Source organism: Zonotrichia albicollis, chromosome 1 (genome assembly GCF_047830755.1).
Source record: "Zonotrichia albicollis isolate bZonAlb1 chromosome 1, bZonAlb1.hap1, whole genome shotgun sequence".
NCBI lineage: Eukaryota > Metazoa > Chordata > Aves > Passeriformes > Passerellidae > Zonotrichia > Zonotrichia albicollis.
The window spans coordinates 102811426-102829828 of NC_133819.1; the positions used below are offsets into that span (position 1 = coordinate 102811426).

At 39.1% G+C, this 18403-nt stretch overlaps 1 protein-coding gene across 12 annotated transcripts in view; it reads left to right on the plus strand.

Annotated features, from left to right (window-relative positions):
• Positions 1–18403, plus strand: part of PIEZO2 (piezo type mechanosensitive ion channel component 2) — a 286911-nt gene that overhangs the window by 248391 nt on the left and 20117 nt on the right. For 11 of the 12 annotated variants that reach the window (XM_074548409.1, XM_074548364.1, XM_074548434.1 and 8 more), the window contains 5 exons: positions 1721–1829; positions 3483–3551; positions 6753–6919; positions 8556–8731; positions 17301–17690. In XM_074548409.1, the coding sequence (XP_074404510.1) occupies positions 1721–1829; positions 3483–3551; positions 6753–6919; positions 8556–8731; positions 17301–17690 (911 nt within the window). Of the gene's footprint in view, positions 1–1720; positions 1830–3482; positions 3552–6752; positions 6920–8555; positions 8732–14778; positions 14947–17300; positions 17691–18403 lie in introns of all 12 variants that reach the window. The other variant, XM_074548447.1, reaches the window with a different exon arrangement.

Genomic DNA, 18403 nt, shown 5'->3' on the forward strand with positions numbered 1-18403 from the left:
TACCAGCTCCAAAGTCTAAAAGATATGAAATTGGAATTTTTTTTGCAGTGGTAGAAATCTAGACTAGTATGCAACCAGTATGCTCTTAAAATATCCCCTGCTTAGCATAGGTAGTTACATTAAACTTATAAATCAAATTCCTTTTCTTAATCCTAATTTTCTACCCCCTTCCAAGTCTACCTTTTAGCTCTAATTTCTTTATTCACACTATAATTGTGGCTAGTGTACACTTTCACAGTTAAATGACAATAGAAGATGTTGGCAGTTTCTGACTTCAGTAAAGTAATGTGGTGTTAACTCATTTAAGTATCACCATTTCCCCAGATCACCTTCATTAGAAAGCACCTGTTACAAAGCAAAGGGAAATCAGAGCCTCTGATCCCACACATTTTCTCATGTGGTGCTTGTTTGGAACAACTCAGACATACAAAATTAAAAGTACAGACTTTGAGAGATTTGGAAGAGGATCTTCTTCTGAACATGTGAATGTATACCTCTCCATGGCGGTATGCATTCACAAAACAAAACAAAGTATTTTTCCCTTTTAAATTAACATCAGTTTAACAGTTTTAAAATAATCCTTTAAATGTTCCAAAGTGATTTGCATAGGAAAATTCTAAAATTATAAGGAAAATTAAGTAGAAATTTTACCATTCTGTCCTATGAGAGGCAATTCCAGCTTCACTGAGATATATGTGTGTTGTTGCCATCATCTGCATGTTTGTGCTGTGAATTAGATAGAGCTGTTTTGTTACTGTGACTTTTCAACCTCTTGCCTGCATCTGTGTGCTTCCCTGCTCTGTCTCTGCCAGTGGCCTGTGTTGCTTAGAAATAGAAGACAATTGAAGATAATTACCATTTTTCAATGAAAACCATTAAATGAGCAAAAGAACACCTTTTTCCCTACTTTTGGGTTTTGTTTTTTTTTTTTTTACACACACTGCTGTATAATTTATAAATATTTTGGCCCAATTCCAATGCTTCATGCAGTTATACGGGTCAACAGACTGTTGATCTGAGTGAGTGCTGTGAGCAGGATTTTGTCCCATAAAATACCTTGGATAGATAGGTAAGTATTACTGTCTTCATTTTACAACTGGAAAAACAGTAGCAGAGGGATCAATAAGTGACTTACCTGAAACACCATTGTTAAAATCAGGAAGCAATCTGAGCAATTCCTGAGGGCCAGTTTTGGGACCGTGTATGGATAACAAATCCATGAACATTCCACTGGGACATACAGAGGAGGAAAAAATACCTAAGCTATGAAAAATACAGTTACCTGTACATCTGTACAAGGATATCTCTATATCTTTTGATGTTTTAATTAGTGGATTGCAGCACTTTATCTAAAAGTTTTCTTTGCTCTGCATCTTGTCTGTAATGTGATAGAGGTACAGAATTGAGAGATTCAGACAAAGTAGCCGATATGCACAAAAAGGTATTAATTCCCAAAGTTCAGAGCATACATTTTTGTGGGTTCTAATGCAGCTTGGGTCACCCACAAGTATTTCCACATTTGGCTTTACACTTACAAAAATAGCACATGAAAACTCAGCACATTTGCAGGGAAGGTGTTTGATTTGGGATTAAAAATATTTCCTTGCCCCCACAGGTCTGAATGCATTTACTCAAACTGTATAGTCTTGCTTGTGGCTTATTCTATGGCTTGCTCTCAGAACATGAGGAACCTTGATATAAATGAGTTTTTTCCTTCCAGTTTGTTTATCAAGCCTGGATAACTGACCCTAAAACAGCTCTACGACAGAGGCGCAAAGAGAAGAAAAGTTTTGGGAAAGAGAAGAGAAGGCGAAAAGGATCTGGGGATGGTAGGTAACCTTTTCCATTTTAAAAAATACAATATTGACTGTTGCCTGTTGTTCCTGGTAGTGAAAGGCAGATGAGGTTTAGAGGAGAAGTGCTCTCAGTGCTGGCTAAGAACTCAAAAAATGAGTTGACTTTGGCTGGTGTTATTTTCCTTTACCAGCCCATGACAAGGTCAGGCACAGCCATGTCCTTCTGTTCTGCATGGCACACTTTTAGGGAGATACAGGGGAAGGTGGGATATATGTAATTTCCATGGAGTTGCAAGAAATGCCCAGATCTTTTGATGAGTAGGAAGATTCAACACATTGCAGAAAACATCAGCTATGTGAAAGCATTTGTGGGAGTACTTGCAATAGTGAATTGTAAAGACATAACTTAATAAAGCACATAACCTGGAACTTAACAGCCTATCTCCAGAATATAGGAGTACAAACAAAGTGATTGACAGAGCAAGGACATGACCCTTTCACTTCCTCATATCATAAAAAAGTTTATCTTTCTGTCCTGGCTAGAGTTCACCAAAGTCACTCTTTTCAATGGTCAAGTCATGTGCATTCCCAGGGAAAGGTGCTGAAGAACTATTTCATTAAGGAGTTCCCAAATACCTGTAGTTCAAGTGGAGCTGTAAAAAAAATTTCCATTAAATAGACATATATTATTTATTTTGGCCACATTTCCTATATTGTTCTCTAAAGAAGCTTGAGTTGATACACGAAGAAGAATATACAGAAACGTTTTTCACTTTCCATGTTGCAGTCACTGAGGAACCCAAATATCCACAAACCCGTAAATTCAGTAGATAGCAAAAGGAAAACATACAAATGTTGATTTGGTTTTAGCAGCAGTGTAAAATCATTCATGCCCCTGAAGAAAACATCCATTTATAAATGGTTTATATATATTTTTCTCCATTTTTAAGCTAGGAAATAGAAATTCAAAAGCTTTTCTGGTCAGTATGGGTGGGGAAAAGAAGGACCCATACAGGCTTAATCAGCTGGACATTTCCTCTGTTTGGCATTTTTACCTATCAAAAAGAAGGAATTTATAATTGGGCTTCTGCCACTGAAACTGTAGCTGCAATTATTGGGCATTAGACAAGAGGATCTTCTAAAGTTTGACCTTCATTTTTGCCTGTGATTCTGCAATACTCTTCAGCTACAGGCCTCAATAAATGCATGTGGTGTTGTCAAAACAACTCTGCTGTTTCAGGTCAGCCTGAAGGTCCCACTCAATTCCCTCAGGTTTGGTGGGCCAGAGGCAGAAAAAGATCAGAGCAGTGCTCAGGTTGCCCTTTGCAGGAGATGAAGAAATAAGCTCAAGTGTGAGTCAGCAGAAGGTGAGACTGCTGAATGTGCCTGAGGAGTGATTGAGAAAGTATTTGGGTTTCCACCACCAGAGGATCTCACTCAGCAGCCTATCTAGTAAGAAAACACCACTGCAAATTACAAGAGAGGGATGGTGATCCTTGAACACCTTCACTGACAGGGTTGTCCCTTCCCTTGAGTGCTTTGGAAATGGAAATGTGCTTTCTGTTGTGGTGGTAGGTGAGGAACCAGTCTCTCTTGCTTGGTAACTGTGGCATTCTCTAGCTGGAATGGCATTTACACCAGCACTTCTGCAGGTGTAACACTCACTGGTTTGCTCCTTGCTTGCAGGAGGTGGCAATGATGCAGACTGTGAGGACAGCGAGGAGGAACCTGTCAAGAAGAAATCTGATGGACCAGGTATAAAGGCAAAATGAAGGGTTCTGTGCTGTTACAGTGTAATTGTGACCAGTGGTCTGTCACAGAGACAGCATTGCAGTGATCCACTCTGACTGATGCAGGAAGAGCTTCCTAACTACTATCACATTGTCTAGGGCAAGATGTACAAGCCTTGAGCATAGGAAATTCTAATTGGGGACCAAAAACTACTGCATCTTCTCTAAATACTTAAGCAAATACACCTGCCAGCTCAGACTTGATTCCTGCTGTGTATTTTACTTACAGAGCAACTTAAGCTAAGGTCCTAGACCTGACTGCACACAGCCCTGTGTTAAAATCTCCATTGATTTTGAGTGTGTTTTAGCAAGGTTAGTATAATGCTTTTTTTGGTACTTATCCATTCAGCAAGGCACAGTAATCACCTCTAAAAACATTACATGTTCCTGATCTTACACGTTCTCATTCAAAATCAGACTTTGAGTAGTTCTATCCAGCAGAAGAAATGCCAGCAGATTTCAAGATCTTGCCCACATTCAGATTTTTCCTACAAAGAAATTTAATAGATCATAAATCCAAGCTTGGCTCTTTATTTCTAACTAGAGTAAAAGAAGAAAACAGACTCTCCTCTTAAGTAAATCTTCACCATGGCTTACCTTCAGTGAGACTTTATCATCAAGAGCTACTTTTCTTCTCTATATAAAATTGTTTCCCACAGTTCCAGTTAGAATTGTGTCCCTGACTTACAGAGGGAAGAGGCCAAAAGGATGTGGGAGATATAATTTCTATCTCTCAAGAGCACTGGTCTCAAATAAATGGGCTGCACTGCTATGAGAATGGGGAGGGAGAGTGGGAGGATGGTGGTTTTTTTATTTGTTACTTACTGGCAATGCAGTTATCTGTCTGAAAACACTGAAGTAAATCACACAAATGCTTCTCTAGGGATGTAGTGTTGGTGCTACACAGGAGTTAGGGGGAAAAGATAGAGGTTTATAATTAATTTATATTGGAAATAATACATTTTAAGTTTATATTTTTGTTGAAATATTTTGGCTGTTCCTAGGTAAAATTTGTTAAAGAAAACTACCAGAAAAATTATCCAGTAATTGGTAATAAATCATTATTTAATTATTAGTATCATTAGTGACCTTAGATTGAATCCTATCTCACACTCTCAGGCAGAGAGAAGCTTTCGCTGCACAAAGTAATTGTTTCCCTTTTTGAAGATGCTTAGATGCAATTGATCCTCAAAAGATTATTTTTAAAAAAACTTTGAAGAACAGCAAAGGTGCCAGAACAGCTACAGTGTCATTAAAAATGTATAATAAGTCACCTCCATCCTAGGGAGAAAAAGAACCTTTCAGATTGGACTGGAAGTACTTGGCACCATGATGAGACTATGCCAGGCCAGTGGTGGTCAATTAAAAAAAAAATTTACCTGAGAGCAGTGACTTCTCCTGAAGCCAATAGCAGAAGTTCCATATTGGAGAGGAAGAGTGTGGGTTAAAAAATAATATATGCTATAGATTTTTGTGTATGTATGCTGTTCTCTTTTCAGCTACTCATAATATTGTCTGGAATTCAAATGGCTGGTCCTTGAAGTAGAAGCAGCTTTACATTTAGTTTTTAATGGCAGGATTTCCTCAACTTCAAGACTTGCACATTGAATGAATAAAATTAAAAAAAAAAATCTCCAAATCTAAATTACATAGAAAAGGCCTGAAAAAAAGGGTATAATATTATTGAAATAATTATATAACCAAGTGGAGGGTGCTAAATTCTCTTTTGCTCAGTGCTAGCAGACAGCTCCATGGCAGTGCTCAGGTAAATGGGAGACACTGCTACTTCAGCACCCACTTTACAGGAAAGTACCACTAATTAATTTTTCCCATAGTTTCTCTCCACATAAATGTGCATGCAACAACTCTGCCTGTACAGATAAATCTTTTTCTTTATTATAGCTTTCCTTTTTCAGTACTTGTAAGGAGCTGTGCACTCATTCTGCAGAATTTTGCATGCCATCTTGTGGTACAGCTAAGAAGTGATGTGGTTGAGAGAATCATGCGTGGCAGATTATTGACAGTTTTCTACTATTTCTTAGGCTGCTTAATCGAAATTTTGTCTTTACACCCAGAGCTCTGGGCTTTAGAACCTAGCAGGGACAACTAGCTCTGGAACTGACTATTGAAAATAATTTTTTCAGTGTTTCATGGATTTATGGAATCATAGAATGGCTTGTGTTGAAAGGGATCTTAAATCCAACCCTCCTGCCATGGGCAGGGGCACCTTCTGCTAGACCATATTGTTCAGAGCCCCATGCAGCCTGGCCTTGAACACTTGCAATATTATATGAGAACTCTACTGTGGTGTTTATGTTTGTGAGTGGATAAAAAATAAGGTGGAAGTGCTGCTTTTTGGCTGAGAAATACCATTATTAATGCCAAATGAACTACTGAAATGAGAAATTAACTTGAGACACATGTGCTGAGCAAAATAAAGCTACTATTGTTGGTATATATCCATAAGCCTTATTCATGGTAAAGTGTACTCTTTTGCCAAAATGGTGCAAGAATAAAGTTTTATAAATTATTAGTTGTCCTATTTATGCTTGTTGATCTGAGATCATTGATGGCACAGTGCAGCGTACTTAGATAAACAGAGGCTTTGAAAACAGTAAATACAGAGAAGTGTGATTCAAAGTGATGTGAGGTCAGATTCAAAGACTATTTAGGCAGTTTAGACTTTAAAATTCAGCTTAGAAAGGTTCAAGCACAAAAGGTAAAGTTTGTGCAGAGAGAAACACAAGTAATTAGACCCTGAAGAGGTTCAGCTCAACACACTGATCGAGCACTTGTTCAGATCACAGGACATGGTGATGTTTAACACTCTCAGGAGATGTCCAAATCCTTGTGTTTAATTTCCCTGATCTGTGCACACAGTGTCCCTCTAAAATCAGGACCTGTTTATTTGACTAACAGTTGCAGGACCAAGGACTTAGAGCGTGGAATAGGGATTCCAGATGATAAGCCTAGGCATACAGTCAGGAAAATGGTCCAGACAGCCAAAAGGCCTCCAGCCATCTTCAGAGATTCCTTAGTGTGACAGGGTTTCACAGCCTGGATTACCATTATTAGACAATAAAAGAAAAATTAATCTAACTCCAGGCAAAATTACAATAAAAATACTTGTGCTCAATAATTCCCTGTTGCTTTTGCTCTCCCTTAGATAACATCATCAAGAGGATATTTAATATCTTGAAGTTTACTTGGGTCCTTTTCCTGGCAACGCTGGACAGTTTCACAGCTTGGCTTAACTCCATCTCCAGAGAGCACATCGATATCTCCACTGTGCTCAGGATCGAGCGCTGCATGCTCACCAGGGAGATTAAGAAGGTAATGCCTTCAGCCTTTCTGCTCTGCTAATACCATTTCCAGCTTGGTGAAAAATGAAAGGCTGTCTCTTCAGATCACAGCAGTGAGGAGGAAAATTATGAAAATCTCACATACACTTGCATTTTAAAAATAAGTTTGGACTTTCTTTACAGCTTGGTGGCTTATAAATCCTTAAAGAATAAATGATTTGATTTATTACCTAGACACATAACAAATTAAGGGAAAAATAATTCTTTGACAGGTTGATGTATGGTTTTGGCTGACACACTTCTGTAGTATAGTGTGGTTCTGAAGGGACAGAATAGATTCAAGAAGGGTAGGGAAAGGTTGGCATTTTTAACAGCTCAAAAACTATCTCAGTCTGCGGATTTCACTCTTCTTGTAGGTCAACTTGCTCTGGAAATGACTGACAACATACAGGCATACATTTCTTCAGTGAGAATGGAGCTATGTGATCCTCCACAAGCTAGTTGTATATTAGCAAAACCTGTTGTTAGCAGGGATTATTGTTGTTAATGTAACCAGAAATGTATTTAGATCTCCTAAATGGGAGTACATGATACAACTCTTATCCTTTATGCCAAGCCTGCAGTGGAGCTAGAATGTAACTTGTGCCGTCGTTTCAGACTCAAGATGTCATAATGGCACCAACATTTACCACTGAAGAAGCAACACAGCTTGTACACAAACATACCTAATTAAAAACCTGAGAGTCAAATTTTGTTCTTAAGATTTTTTAATTTTTTTTTTTCACAAAACATCAGATTTTGAGTATTTTCAGTCTTGTAGTTTTGGACACTGTAGAGGGTCAAGTTGAAGTACTAGAAACTATTGAAATTAGTAAAGGAAATACAGGCAATATTTTAGACTGCTTTTATTATGTGAGGTAGAAAAGGTCCTTGCATAAGGCTTCATTATAAGTTAGAAAAAGTATTGTGGAATCACTAGTGGAATGATTTGGACATATTTCTGCCTAGGAACAGAAAATTCTCAGTTTTATTCTTATAATACACCTTTAGAATTCTAATTACAATATCACAGCCAGAAAGACTTGAGTGTGTGCCCAGATCTGGTCTGACAGTTAATAAAACTGTCCTTCCATATACTTGCTTCAGAGAAAGAGTAAAGGTCTTCAGTGTTTTTTTCATGGATTTCCATCTGTGTCCATAATTCATGAATAAATTTTGATTTTGGGACACTAATTAAAATCTAGATCTGGGCTTTTTTTCTGTTTAAAATTTCTGCTACTGGCCACCAATACTTGTTCCTAGAGTCAGCAAAGCTATCTAAAAGAGATCCATCAAAAGTTGCTGGAGTGCACATTGAGTCGTGGATGCAGTCCTCTCCTCATTCCCATGCTGAAGGATCTGCAGTCCACCCAGCAGAGTTGTGGTGGCTAAATATTGCCTGAAACCATATGGGTTGCTCCAGTTTTGCTTGAAAACCCAACACTTTGGGCCATAGTAGATTAAGTCAAAATCTGACTTGCTCTAGGAAAAGGTTGTAGTTTGCTATTTACTGGGAAAGTGTTTGCACAGTCCTTAATCTGTTACTTTCCAAATGACAGAAGAAACTGCTTCCTCAAAGAATACACCTGCCCCTGGCCATGTGTGTCTACCTCTGCTCTCTTCCACAGGGAAATGTTCCAACACGGGAGAGCATCCATTTGTATTACCAGAACCATATGATGAAACTTTCTGAGGAGTCAGGACTAGATGAAATTGATAAAAATCCCAGTCAAGCTTCTGGTTTGCAAGCATCTGAAAGAATGGATAGTTTAGATTCAGCAGCATCTCATGACAGCATCTCCAGGTATTGATTTAATTTTATTCTGTAAAAGACAGAGGGATCATCCAGTAGGTGTAATATTAGATATTGTCTAAATACTGATGAACTTTCTAATCAATGTTGAATTCTTTTTGATTTGTCCATGCCATCTTAATAGTGGAATTTACTATATGTTACTTTTCCTTTATAGTGATGGACTGACTCATTTGCTTAACTTCTTTTCCACTGCAAGACTACCCCACTGCTTTTAGTTTCCCCTAGAGTTAGGAGTCAATGGCATTGACATTCTGTTCCTTGTGAAAAGAAATGGAACTTAAGAGGTGCTGAGGATGCTTCTGTGATAATGGTTTAGGATTTCAGGCATATCATTTGGGAAGGGATCATTCATGGTGAATATTTTGTCTTTGTAGAATAAATTGTTGTCTGTTGTCCACAAATTAGAAAAGGCTTTGCATTGAAAGAGCTTCTGCATTTGAAAGAACAAAATCCCCTCTCATACCCACAGGGCAGAAACCATCTGAAGAGCCTGGTTTCCCAGCTGCCATGATTACAGTCCAGCAGAGCTACATGTTTGTTAATCAAATACTCAAACTAGTTCAGGAAAACCACCTTCCTCATTCTTTTCTGAAAACGGATGCTGTCAAGTCCTTTGCCAAAATTACTGCCTGCTCCTGCTGCTCCATGCACACAGAGGCACACACATTCACTTCCCTCTTACAGAGGCAGTCTGTTCCCACCATGTCCCTGGAGTTCTTGACTTCTACCATACTGCAGAATTTGTATAACATGAGGGGAAGAAGGGAGGGCTTTGGAAATCCAGCTGTTTCATAATCCCTGGCCTTCTGTGTCCTGCCCCTCTGTGAGCTGTGGCAGTATTATATTGTGTTTGATACTCCCAGCAAACTCAGAAACTTCTGTGTACACTGAATTATGCATAGCTTTTACTAATGACATATGGGTAGATGTCAGCAGACTGAAAATAAGGAGGGGTTGTCTTCCTTTCTGATAGTATTGAAAAGCAGAGTTAAGAGACTGCCTGTGAGTATTATGCTTAAAAAAAATATCCACAAATTGCTCCTCGGTGAGCACTGGCCTTTGAGAGGTTCACTCCAGTAAAAACACCAAACCTGAACAAATCTTTCTCAGTGGCTTGTTGCCCAACTGAGCAACACCTTTGTGTTTTGTCTCAAAGTTTTACAGGAGTCAGATGATGTGAGAAAAATTTAAAGTCAAATTCTGTTGCCAGCTCACTTGGATCCACTTGGATCCTGCTTTCATTAAATAGTTTTTGGTCACCCTGATTACTATAGATAGAAGTTATAATTACTATGCAATCATCAGCAGGAACTTTAACCATAAACAAAAGGAAGCCAATTCCAAAATTATTTATAAAAAAAGAAAAACAAATCTTTTAATTTTACTGTATAGATTCTGCCTCTTCAATGAGTTGGTACCCAATGTTGAGCTCAACTTGTGCTTTGTTTTGGTTTTTTTTTTAGAATAAGCCTCCATTATTCACCCTGCTTTAAGCACATTTGCACATTTAAAATCTCTTTTCAAACTCAGAGAATTCAGTGATTCTGAAGTGATGCTTTTCAACAGAAAAAGTTAAATCTTTGACATGGGTTTCTGTCATCTCCATTTCCTTTGAAGATGTCACAGGGTTTATAAACAATGGAATAGCAAAGGCAGAGTTATGACTGATTTCTCTAATCTCAAATTCTCTTTCTGGTAATGAACAATCAAATATTCTTGCACTGAGTATTACAAATTGTGGACATCTGCTATAATAATAGAGGAAGTAACAATGAGTCTGCTGATTGAATGATAATGCCATCTGTCTGTTGGGGCACTCTTGCATATCTCTTCAAGCGATTACAGAGGTGCCTATGTTGTTTTTCAGAAAGGTGAAATGTTTTAAACTTCTTATGAGTTTATTGATTAATGTTTTTTTAATTACCCAAACAAGAGCATGTGGCAATTTGTATAACTAAGTAATTGTTTCTAGTAAATGTAGAAGTGACTGGTTAAATCTAAAGCATCCCTGTGATTGTGTATCTCAGGTTGCAATGGAGAACTTCTGGGAAGGGACAGAAGGGTTCTGTTCTGGTTATCCTTTGGTTGCACTGCTAAAAATTCTGTAGTGACAAAATTCTGTAGTGGACATTCAGTCCCTGAGTAAAGTGAACAAGTCTGTAAGCACACAGGAATGCTGAAGCACAGAAGCTATTCCATTTTAATAAGACATAATCCCCAGTGCTCAGGATAGGAATTACTACATGTAAATTCACATTACTACTCCTAAAGCAAATAAAGAATACACAGACTGTGCTATAGGTGACAACTCACACACATCTCCTGATATTTGAGGATACAGGGCAGCTGCTCAGTCAGTAATTACTCTGATGATTCATACTGGATAGCCAAAGAGAAAAACCCTCCTGATCAGCTGCAGGAGCTGTAAATTTCTTGTAAAGTTCAGGGCTGACCCTCATAAGTCTAATTGAGGGATGTTGTTCTTAGCCTGGATAAAGCTCTGAAAGGACTTATGTAGACTGTCCTTTGTGGGCTTTCTTTTCTTTTAGTAGGGCTGTCATTTATTCTCAGTCATTTCTCTACTCAGTAGAAACTATGAGGTATTCATAGGATATTTCGTTTCTCTTTATGTGTAAATGCTCTCATGTATCCTACAGGCAGAGCACAAAGTTCATATGGGCCAGGAGAAGGGACTGACTCTGTTCCTTTACCAAGCTCTTTGAGGAACACCATGAGAAGGGATTGGGATCTAGCATGGCAGAGCATTTACTGCAGTTTGTTTCCACTTGACTGAGGACCTGTTTATTCGTTAAAAAACCTGTGAATTTCAGTAAGATGATAGGGAACTTACTACAACTAGTTGGCTGCCTTTCTGGGGCCTTGCCTACAATTATGTAACAGCAGCTACATGCAGGCCCTGAGTCAGATTTCAGGTTATCTAAGGTTTCGTATCCAGTTCAGTTTGTGTTCATTTTTGCCAATGACAAATAACAATTTCAGTTCCTCACTCTACCTTTGTGTAGACTTTTATAGGAGCTGAAGGAGGCAATCCCTGTCAGGGTGTTGAAGAGCACCACCTTTTATCTGTGCTTCCCTCACTAGAAGGGAGAATGGGGCTTGAGGCAGGGGGTACTGGAGAAGTAATTTTGCCTAGAGAGGCAGAAGGAAGGATGAAAGGAGAACCCTGTTTGAGCTGGCTCAAAGTCCAACTTAGCCCTGTGATTGTTAGGGATTGATTGGGATTTTTTCTTGGAGTCATGGAGAATGTGGTAATACAGATAAAAAACAGATAATACCAGTCAGTAATTTGCCCATGAACAGAGAAAAAAAACAGAAAAAAATGTAATTCACCCACTCACTAAGCTAAAAAACTCTTTGTGAAGTGCAGATTTGTTTAGCAAAAAGGAACTCATAAGCTTAAAAATTTCCTACCCACTGAGGATAAAAACTTCTCTGCTATATATGTATCCCTATTTAAAATGGATATCTGATCAACTTCATATAAAATGTTTGAACTTGGGACTTTTAATGAGCACTCAATTTAAAATAAGTAGTCATTGAATGATTTTAAGGAGCTAATACTCTCAAAGTCTCCAACATAAATTCAAAAAATCACTTAGGAAGATATGCCAGGATCAAATTTATGTCTTAGGCAATGACTTGTGTCAACATCAGTGTTGCTCAGTGTGAATCTCTTCACTTTGTTGGTGTTCTCATTTCCTCCATGTCTGGGAGCATGCTCCTAAAGCAAATAAAGAATACACAGACTGTGCTGTAGGTGACAACTCACACACATCTCCTGATATTTGAGGATACAGTGCAGCTGCTCAGTCAGTAATTACTCTGATAATTCATTCTTCATTTAAAACAGCTTTAAACCAAATGTTGCAGGCCCTCATCTTGTCAAATGTTTTCATCTATTGGGATTAATAGATGCTCTTCCTTTGATTTTTCTGGGAGCAAGGTCAGAGCTGGCATGCTTGGGAGGGCAGCTGGCATATGTTTCTTCCATTGAAAATATATGAGTGGGCATATGAACATAAACAGCTGCTCTCCTTGAGTCCCTTGGACAGTTCCCCTTGAACTATGTCTGCATTTAAAATCCTTCAACACCTTATTATTAGGTGTGCCCTTCAAAAGAATAAACTCAGCCCTTGAGATCTAAAATGACACGTGCATAAAACATCCTAGCGCATAGACAGAAAGGTCACCTGCAAAACTGTACTGTCTGCTTGCTGCCATTTTCCCATATTTAGCACCAAAGCCTCCCAGATAGAACAGCCTGGCTACATCCCATGTTTGTAGGGGCAGAGGGAAGCCTCCTCCCTCAGGAGCCCCTCAAGTTAGTAACACCAAGCTGCAGCTGAACTCCTAAGGTGCTGGATCCCCCCTCCAGGGCAGGCCCCCTGGTCCCCCCTGGCCATAAACCATACACCATGCAGACAGCCCTCCAGGCTTTGTCTGGAGGGCCTTGAGTGCCTTTGTGCACACACAGAAATAATGAAGTGGCAAACCCCTTGAAAGGGATTTGGGCCACGTGAACTGGCGGGACAGAGGTGCCCCTGCCATTGAGGCTGTTGTTAAGGAAAATATTTCACAATACCTTTGGTATCTTGGTGATTCTTTTCTTCTGTTCACAGGCCAAGGTATGCTTTTAGCCTCAGTCAAAAAAGCCATTCTGTCAAAAAAGATGATCAGTGAGGGTAGGCCTAAGAATAACTACTTTTTCTCTTCACATATTTTTGCTTTTTCCTTCCCATTTTTCTAAAGTCAGTAGTTGCAGACTGTAACTTCATGCCAGCAGATTTTTTTTTTCACTTCAAGTTTGGAAGACCAAAGGAACCTGGAAAATGCCATTGCCCTTCCTTTCTGACCTCTTTCCCAATTCTCTGTGCCCCTGGACAAACATCATGCTTGCCAAGGAAGCAAATCCCCTGCTGCCACAGCTCAGGTGTAATACAAATGGAGTCAAAAGAAGAAAAGCAGAGTAAATCGTGAATTTTGGGGTCTTTTCTTCTTTCATTGTATCTGAGAGACTCAGGCAGGTCACTGCATGTGGTAAAACATCAGACCACTCAACTCTTTTCATCCACATCTGTGTTTGTCAAAGATTTTTACAGGAGAAATAATCTTTTTACCTACCGTATGTCATTAATGTATTTGCTTCTTTCCTGTTGCTCTGTTAAATGCTTGTATTTAATTAAATACTTTCTTTCTCATAACTCATCCAGTTCTTCTTTTCTCCAGTTACACATGAATGCTCAATGTATTGTGTATGTTTCTGGTGTCCTGTTGTATTTGATAAGTGAAAGGAGATAAGGGTTTATTACATCTGTTCTTTATTTCATTTTATCAATTTTGAAATACTTTTAAGCTGTGATTGAAATAAATTAAATCTTTTGGAAAGAATCATCAGGCCTTCTTAGTAAATATCAAAATAAAAGCCATCCCATGCAGAGCAGGTTATATTTGACATGCATTTACTGGCTAAGTAACATCCGATTTGGCTCTTTGGTTTGGAAAGAGAATTAGCCAATGTCTGACAGCTATTTTCCTATTTGTGGAGTGTGAGCCTACTCAGTTTTAAGGGCTCTTTTAGGAAATTGGCTTGTACCTGTGTAAAAAGGTTCAGCACAGGATATCAATAATAAAACAAAATTTGTACAGAGGAGGTTCCTTCCCAAAACATCCTTGTGGAATCTGAAAATTTCAGGGGTAAACAAACAAAATAAAACCTGCTCACATATATAAGCCTGTTCCCCTGGAAAGTATGTAGAGCACTATATTGGTTCCATATCTGCTTGAATAGTGAATAGTTTGCCTTCTATAGCCCCTATATGAAATTGACCAAGACTAAGCTGTGCACAGAAATGTGTTTCCCTGGTGACTCTAAACAAATCCTTATCTTCTCTCTGGATCTTTTTTCTCTGTGTCTGTGTTTAGCTGCATGGCGAGCATATTTGTTGACTGAACCATGTGTACCATAACACCATTTGTATTTAACACTGTCTCTATAACTGTTTGCGCTGCTGTAGCTGCTACACTGAAGCAACCATGCTGTTCTCAAGGCAGTCAACCCTTGATGATTTAGATGGACCAGACTCTGTTCCTAAAACAAGTGAGCGCGCTCGACCTAGGCTTCGTAAAATGCAGAGCATGGATATGTCCTCCTCATCCGCTGACAGTGGCAGTATAGTGTCAAGGTGCTTAACTCATGCATGCTTTGTTCACTCCTTTGTTCACTCTTTGTTCTTTGTTCATACCATTGTTGTGACTGCAGTGTACATGGGCCTGTGTGTGCAGACACGTGGTGTGCAGAGTGGTTTGCATGGTTACAGGAAGCTTTACTCCCTCCTGTGTCGTGGCACAGCCTGAGATTCAAAGTCAGGGTCATAGTCTAGGATTCATTTGCTGTTTCACTTCTTGTTCTGGTTTTTGGGGGTTTTTCATTCTCAATTCATGTATTTTTAACATTGTTCCACAACGTTACGCTGAGTGTATAAAAACAGGCTGTATTTATTCAGCTAAAAAAGTGTCTTATTTTCAGTTACTGAGTCAGTGCTTGTTCTTAAATTGGAATCTGGAAGTTAAGTTTCTCAGCTAATCAGTTACCCTAAATATGGACTGAGATGTGTAATTTTAGAAACTAAGGCACCATTGTGCCAGTTTTTAAATTTTTTTTTTCCATTCAGGAAAGATTTTGAAATATGTTGTGATTACTTTACCATTGATTTACAGTAAGGTATTGGTATTAGGAAAGGGAAAATAGCTATAACAAAAAAGCAAATAATATTAATATCCAGTGCAAGAGAATGAACTGTTCAGAACTGTTAATTCACTTTTCAGCAGGTAAAACCCAGGGATTTACATGACATTGGGAAGCAGTGTTTCAATAATTTAATAAATATTATAAATCTGAAATTTTATGTAATTTTGCATCATTGTTTTTCAGTTTTGAAAGTGTTTGACAATTTTTTTGAGGCAATCAGATTCAAATCAGGGATTCTCTGAATTTGTACATTTTAACCAGTATGAGTGCTACTTTGAATCATCCAAACACACATCATCTTAAGTGTTACATGGTCTAATTAAAACTCTGCTATAAATAACATGAACTAACAGAGCCACAATAAGTTTGGAAGCAGCATAAAAGAAAAAAAAAATAAAAGGAAACCTAATTTTTAATTTTGGCAGAAGATGGTAGTGCCAGATGGCGTTGCTAATGCCAGTTTTCTCTAAAAGATTATAGTTTATGTGAAACTATGGCCCCAATAATGTCATAGGAGCTATGTGAAATCTTGTTCTCTATATTGTTGAGATACAGGAATATACAGCCAACAAAGACACTGAATTGGTGCCTGTTGTCTAACATGTGGAGAAGGAGTGGAATGAGACTAAAAAGAGAGAGGGTAGAGGTAAAAAAAGACTTTAGAGGAATGGCCACAAATGCAATCAGAGGGCTGGAGCGCCCCTCCCATGGAGACAGGCTGAGAGAGTTGTTCATGCTGGAGAAGAAAAGGTTCTGGGGAAACCACAGAGTGAACTTCTAGTATTTAAAGGATGGCTACAAGAGAGCAGGAGAGGGACTTTTTACAGGATATGGAGTGATAGGGCAAGGGGAAATGACTTTGCATTAAAAGAGGGCAAGTTTAGATTAGATATTAGGAAGAAATTATTTATTCAGAGGGTGGTGAGACACTAGAACAGGTTGCTCAGAGAAATTATGGATGTTGCATCCCTGTTCAAGTTCAGGTTGGATGGGGTTCTGAGCAACCTGGTCTAGTGGGAGGTGTCCCTGCCCATGACAGGGGAGCTGGAACTAGATGATTTCTAAGGTACTTTCATACCCAAACCATTCTGCACCTTGACACTATACTGATCAGAGTCCACCAGAGAGCTGAATCCAGAAATTGGTACATACAGAAGTAAAGCAGGCAGGTAAAGTAAAAGGGAAGACTGTATTGAAGAATATAGGGCAATCTAAAGGTAAGCAAGATACCCTGTTACAGCAACAGTTTTGTAATTTGGTTTGTATTTCTTCATGCTAGCAAGTTAAATCTTCTTTTATTTGAATCAGAGTTGATATGTGTGTGTTCAGTTCATGTTCCAGTTGTGTACAACACTCATACAGTGGTTGGTTAAAAGCACTGTGTTCAGAAGGAATCCCATGGCTGCCTATCCTTTACCATGGAGCATATCTTAAATAGATGTAATAGCAAGTGTTGACTCTCTTTAGAAAGCTCAAACTACTTTCATAAAGGTAGTGTAGTTTCTCTTGAAATATTCATTTGATAATATTCATTTGCCCCTTGCTGGTGCTGAAAGATGGGGAATCACTGTGAGTTCAGTGGGATGTCATTTGGGGAACAGATGGAGCCAGATGTTCCATCTGTGTAAAAAGAGATCAGGATGTCTTTTCTAACAGATCATATGAACTTTGAAGGCCTGGGAATGCAATGAGGTTGCTCAGCTGTCTGCATAAAGGTACAATTAACAAACTTTTCTTGATCATGAGTCTTGTAAAACTTGGCTGACTCTCTTCATCCATCTCCAACAGTGAACCCACACAGGTCACCATGCTCTATTCCCGTCAGGGAACCACAGAAACCATTGAGGAAGTAGAAGGGGAGCATGAAGAAGAAGGAGCTCATTCTGCATCAAGGTTGGAGGAAGAGGAGGTGGAAGATTACAGCCTGGATTCAGAAGGAGCTGCATATACTCCTGACACCGATGTGCCATTGTACTCCACAGTGGACAGCAATGCAGAAGCTCCACCTTCCTACAGCAAAGCTGTCAGCTTTGAACACCTTCCCTTTGGCTCCCCAGATGACTCAGCTGGGAAGAGCCTCATGATGGTGAGCCCGGACGACAGCCGGACAGACAAACTCGACAGGATTCTGCCCCCACTGACACACGAGCTCACAGCTAGTGAGCTGCTCCTGAACAAGTAAGAATCCTCGACCAGGAAAAATTGTTGATCACAGTGTGTAAAATTTTGTTATTACTTTGGGGTTTTGTTTCAAAACTAGCCTAAAAATTCTGATAGAGACCTTGTGCTAAGTTTGGTTTAAGGGCAGAAGCTCATTTCCTGTGCAGTTGTTCTAATTAGAGATTTCTAAAGTGACTCAAATTCATCTTGGAAGGAATCTCTGTTTTCTTCCTATATACCATATTTAATCATTCTGATTAGCATTGAATTTCTGTGCTGCAATTGTCTTAGGGTCAAGGGCTTTTCTAAATATTCTTTGTGGAGAGGTCTTCTCTTCTCCAGGCAGCTGTGATTTCAAATGAGTTTCCTCCAGGGCTATCTGGGAAAATGTTTCTCCTTTAATTATTTTGGATTACTGAAAGGGAAACTCTGACCTTTGGCAGTTTTTGTTCAAGCCAGTGGGAGCTGAGGGTTATGGAGGGACACTGCCTTGCTAGGTGCTTTCATAAGGGAGAGGATGTTCCCTTCTTTGCCCCTTGGACGCTGTGCTCACTAGCACAACCAGCACTGAGGTGGGGATGGTGCCTCTGCATATCTTCAGCTGCTCTCTGGCCTGACTTAGTTGGAGAGGGCTTCCCCAAAAGCAGGGGCAAGATATTAAAGCACAGAACTGCCTTTCAGCCTGCCTGCACCTGGAGAGAGAGCCTGTATAGATCTGACTTTGCCAGATG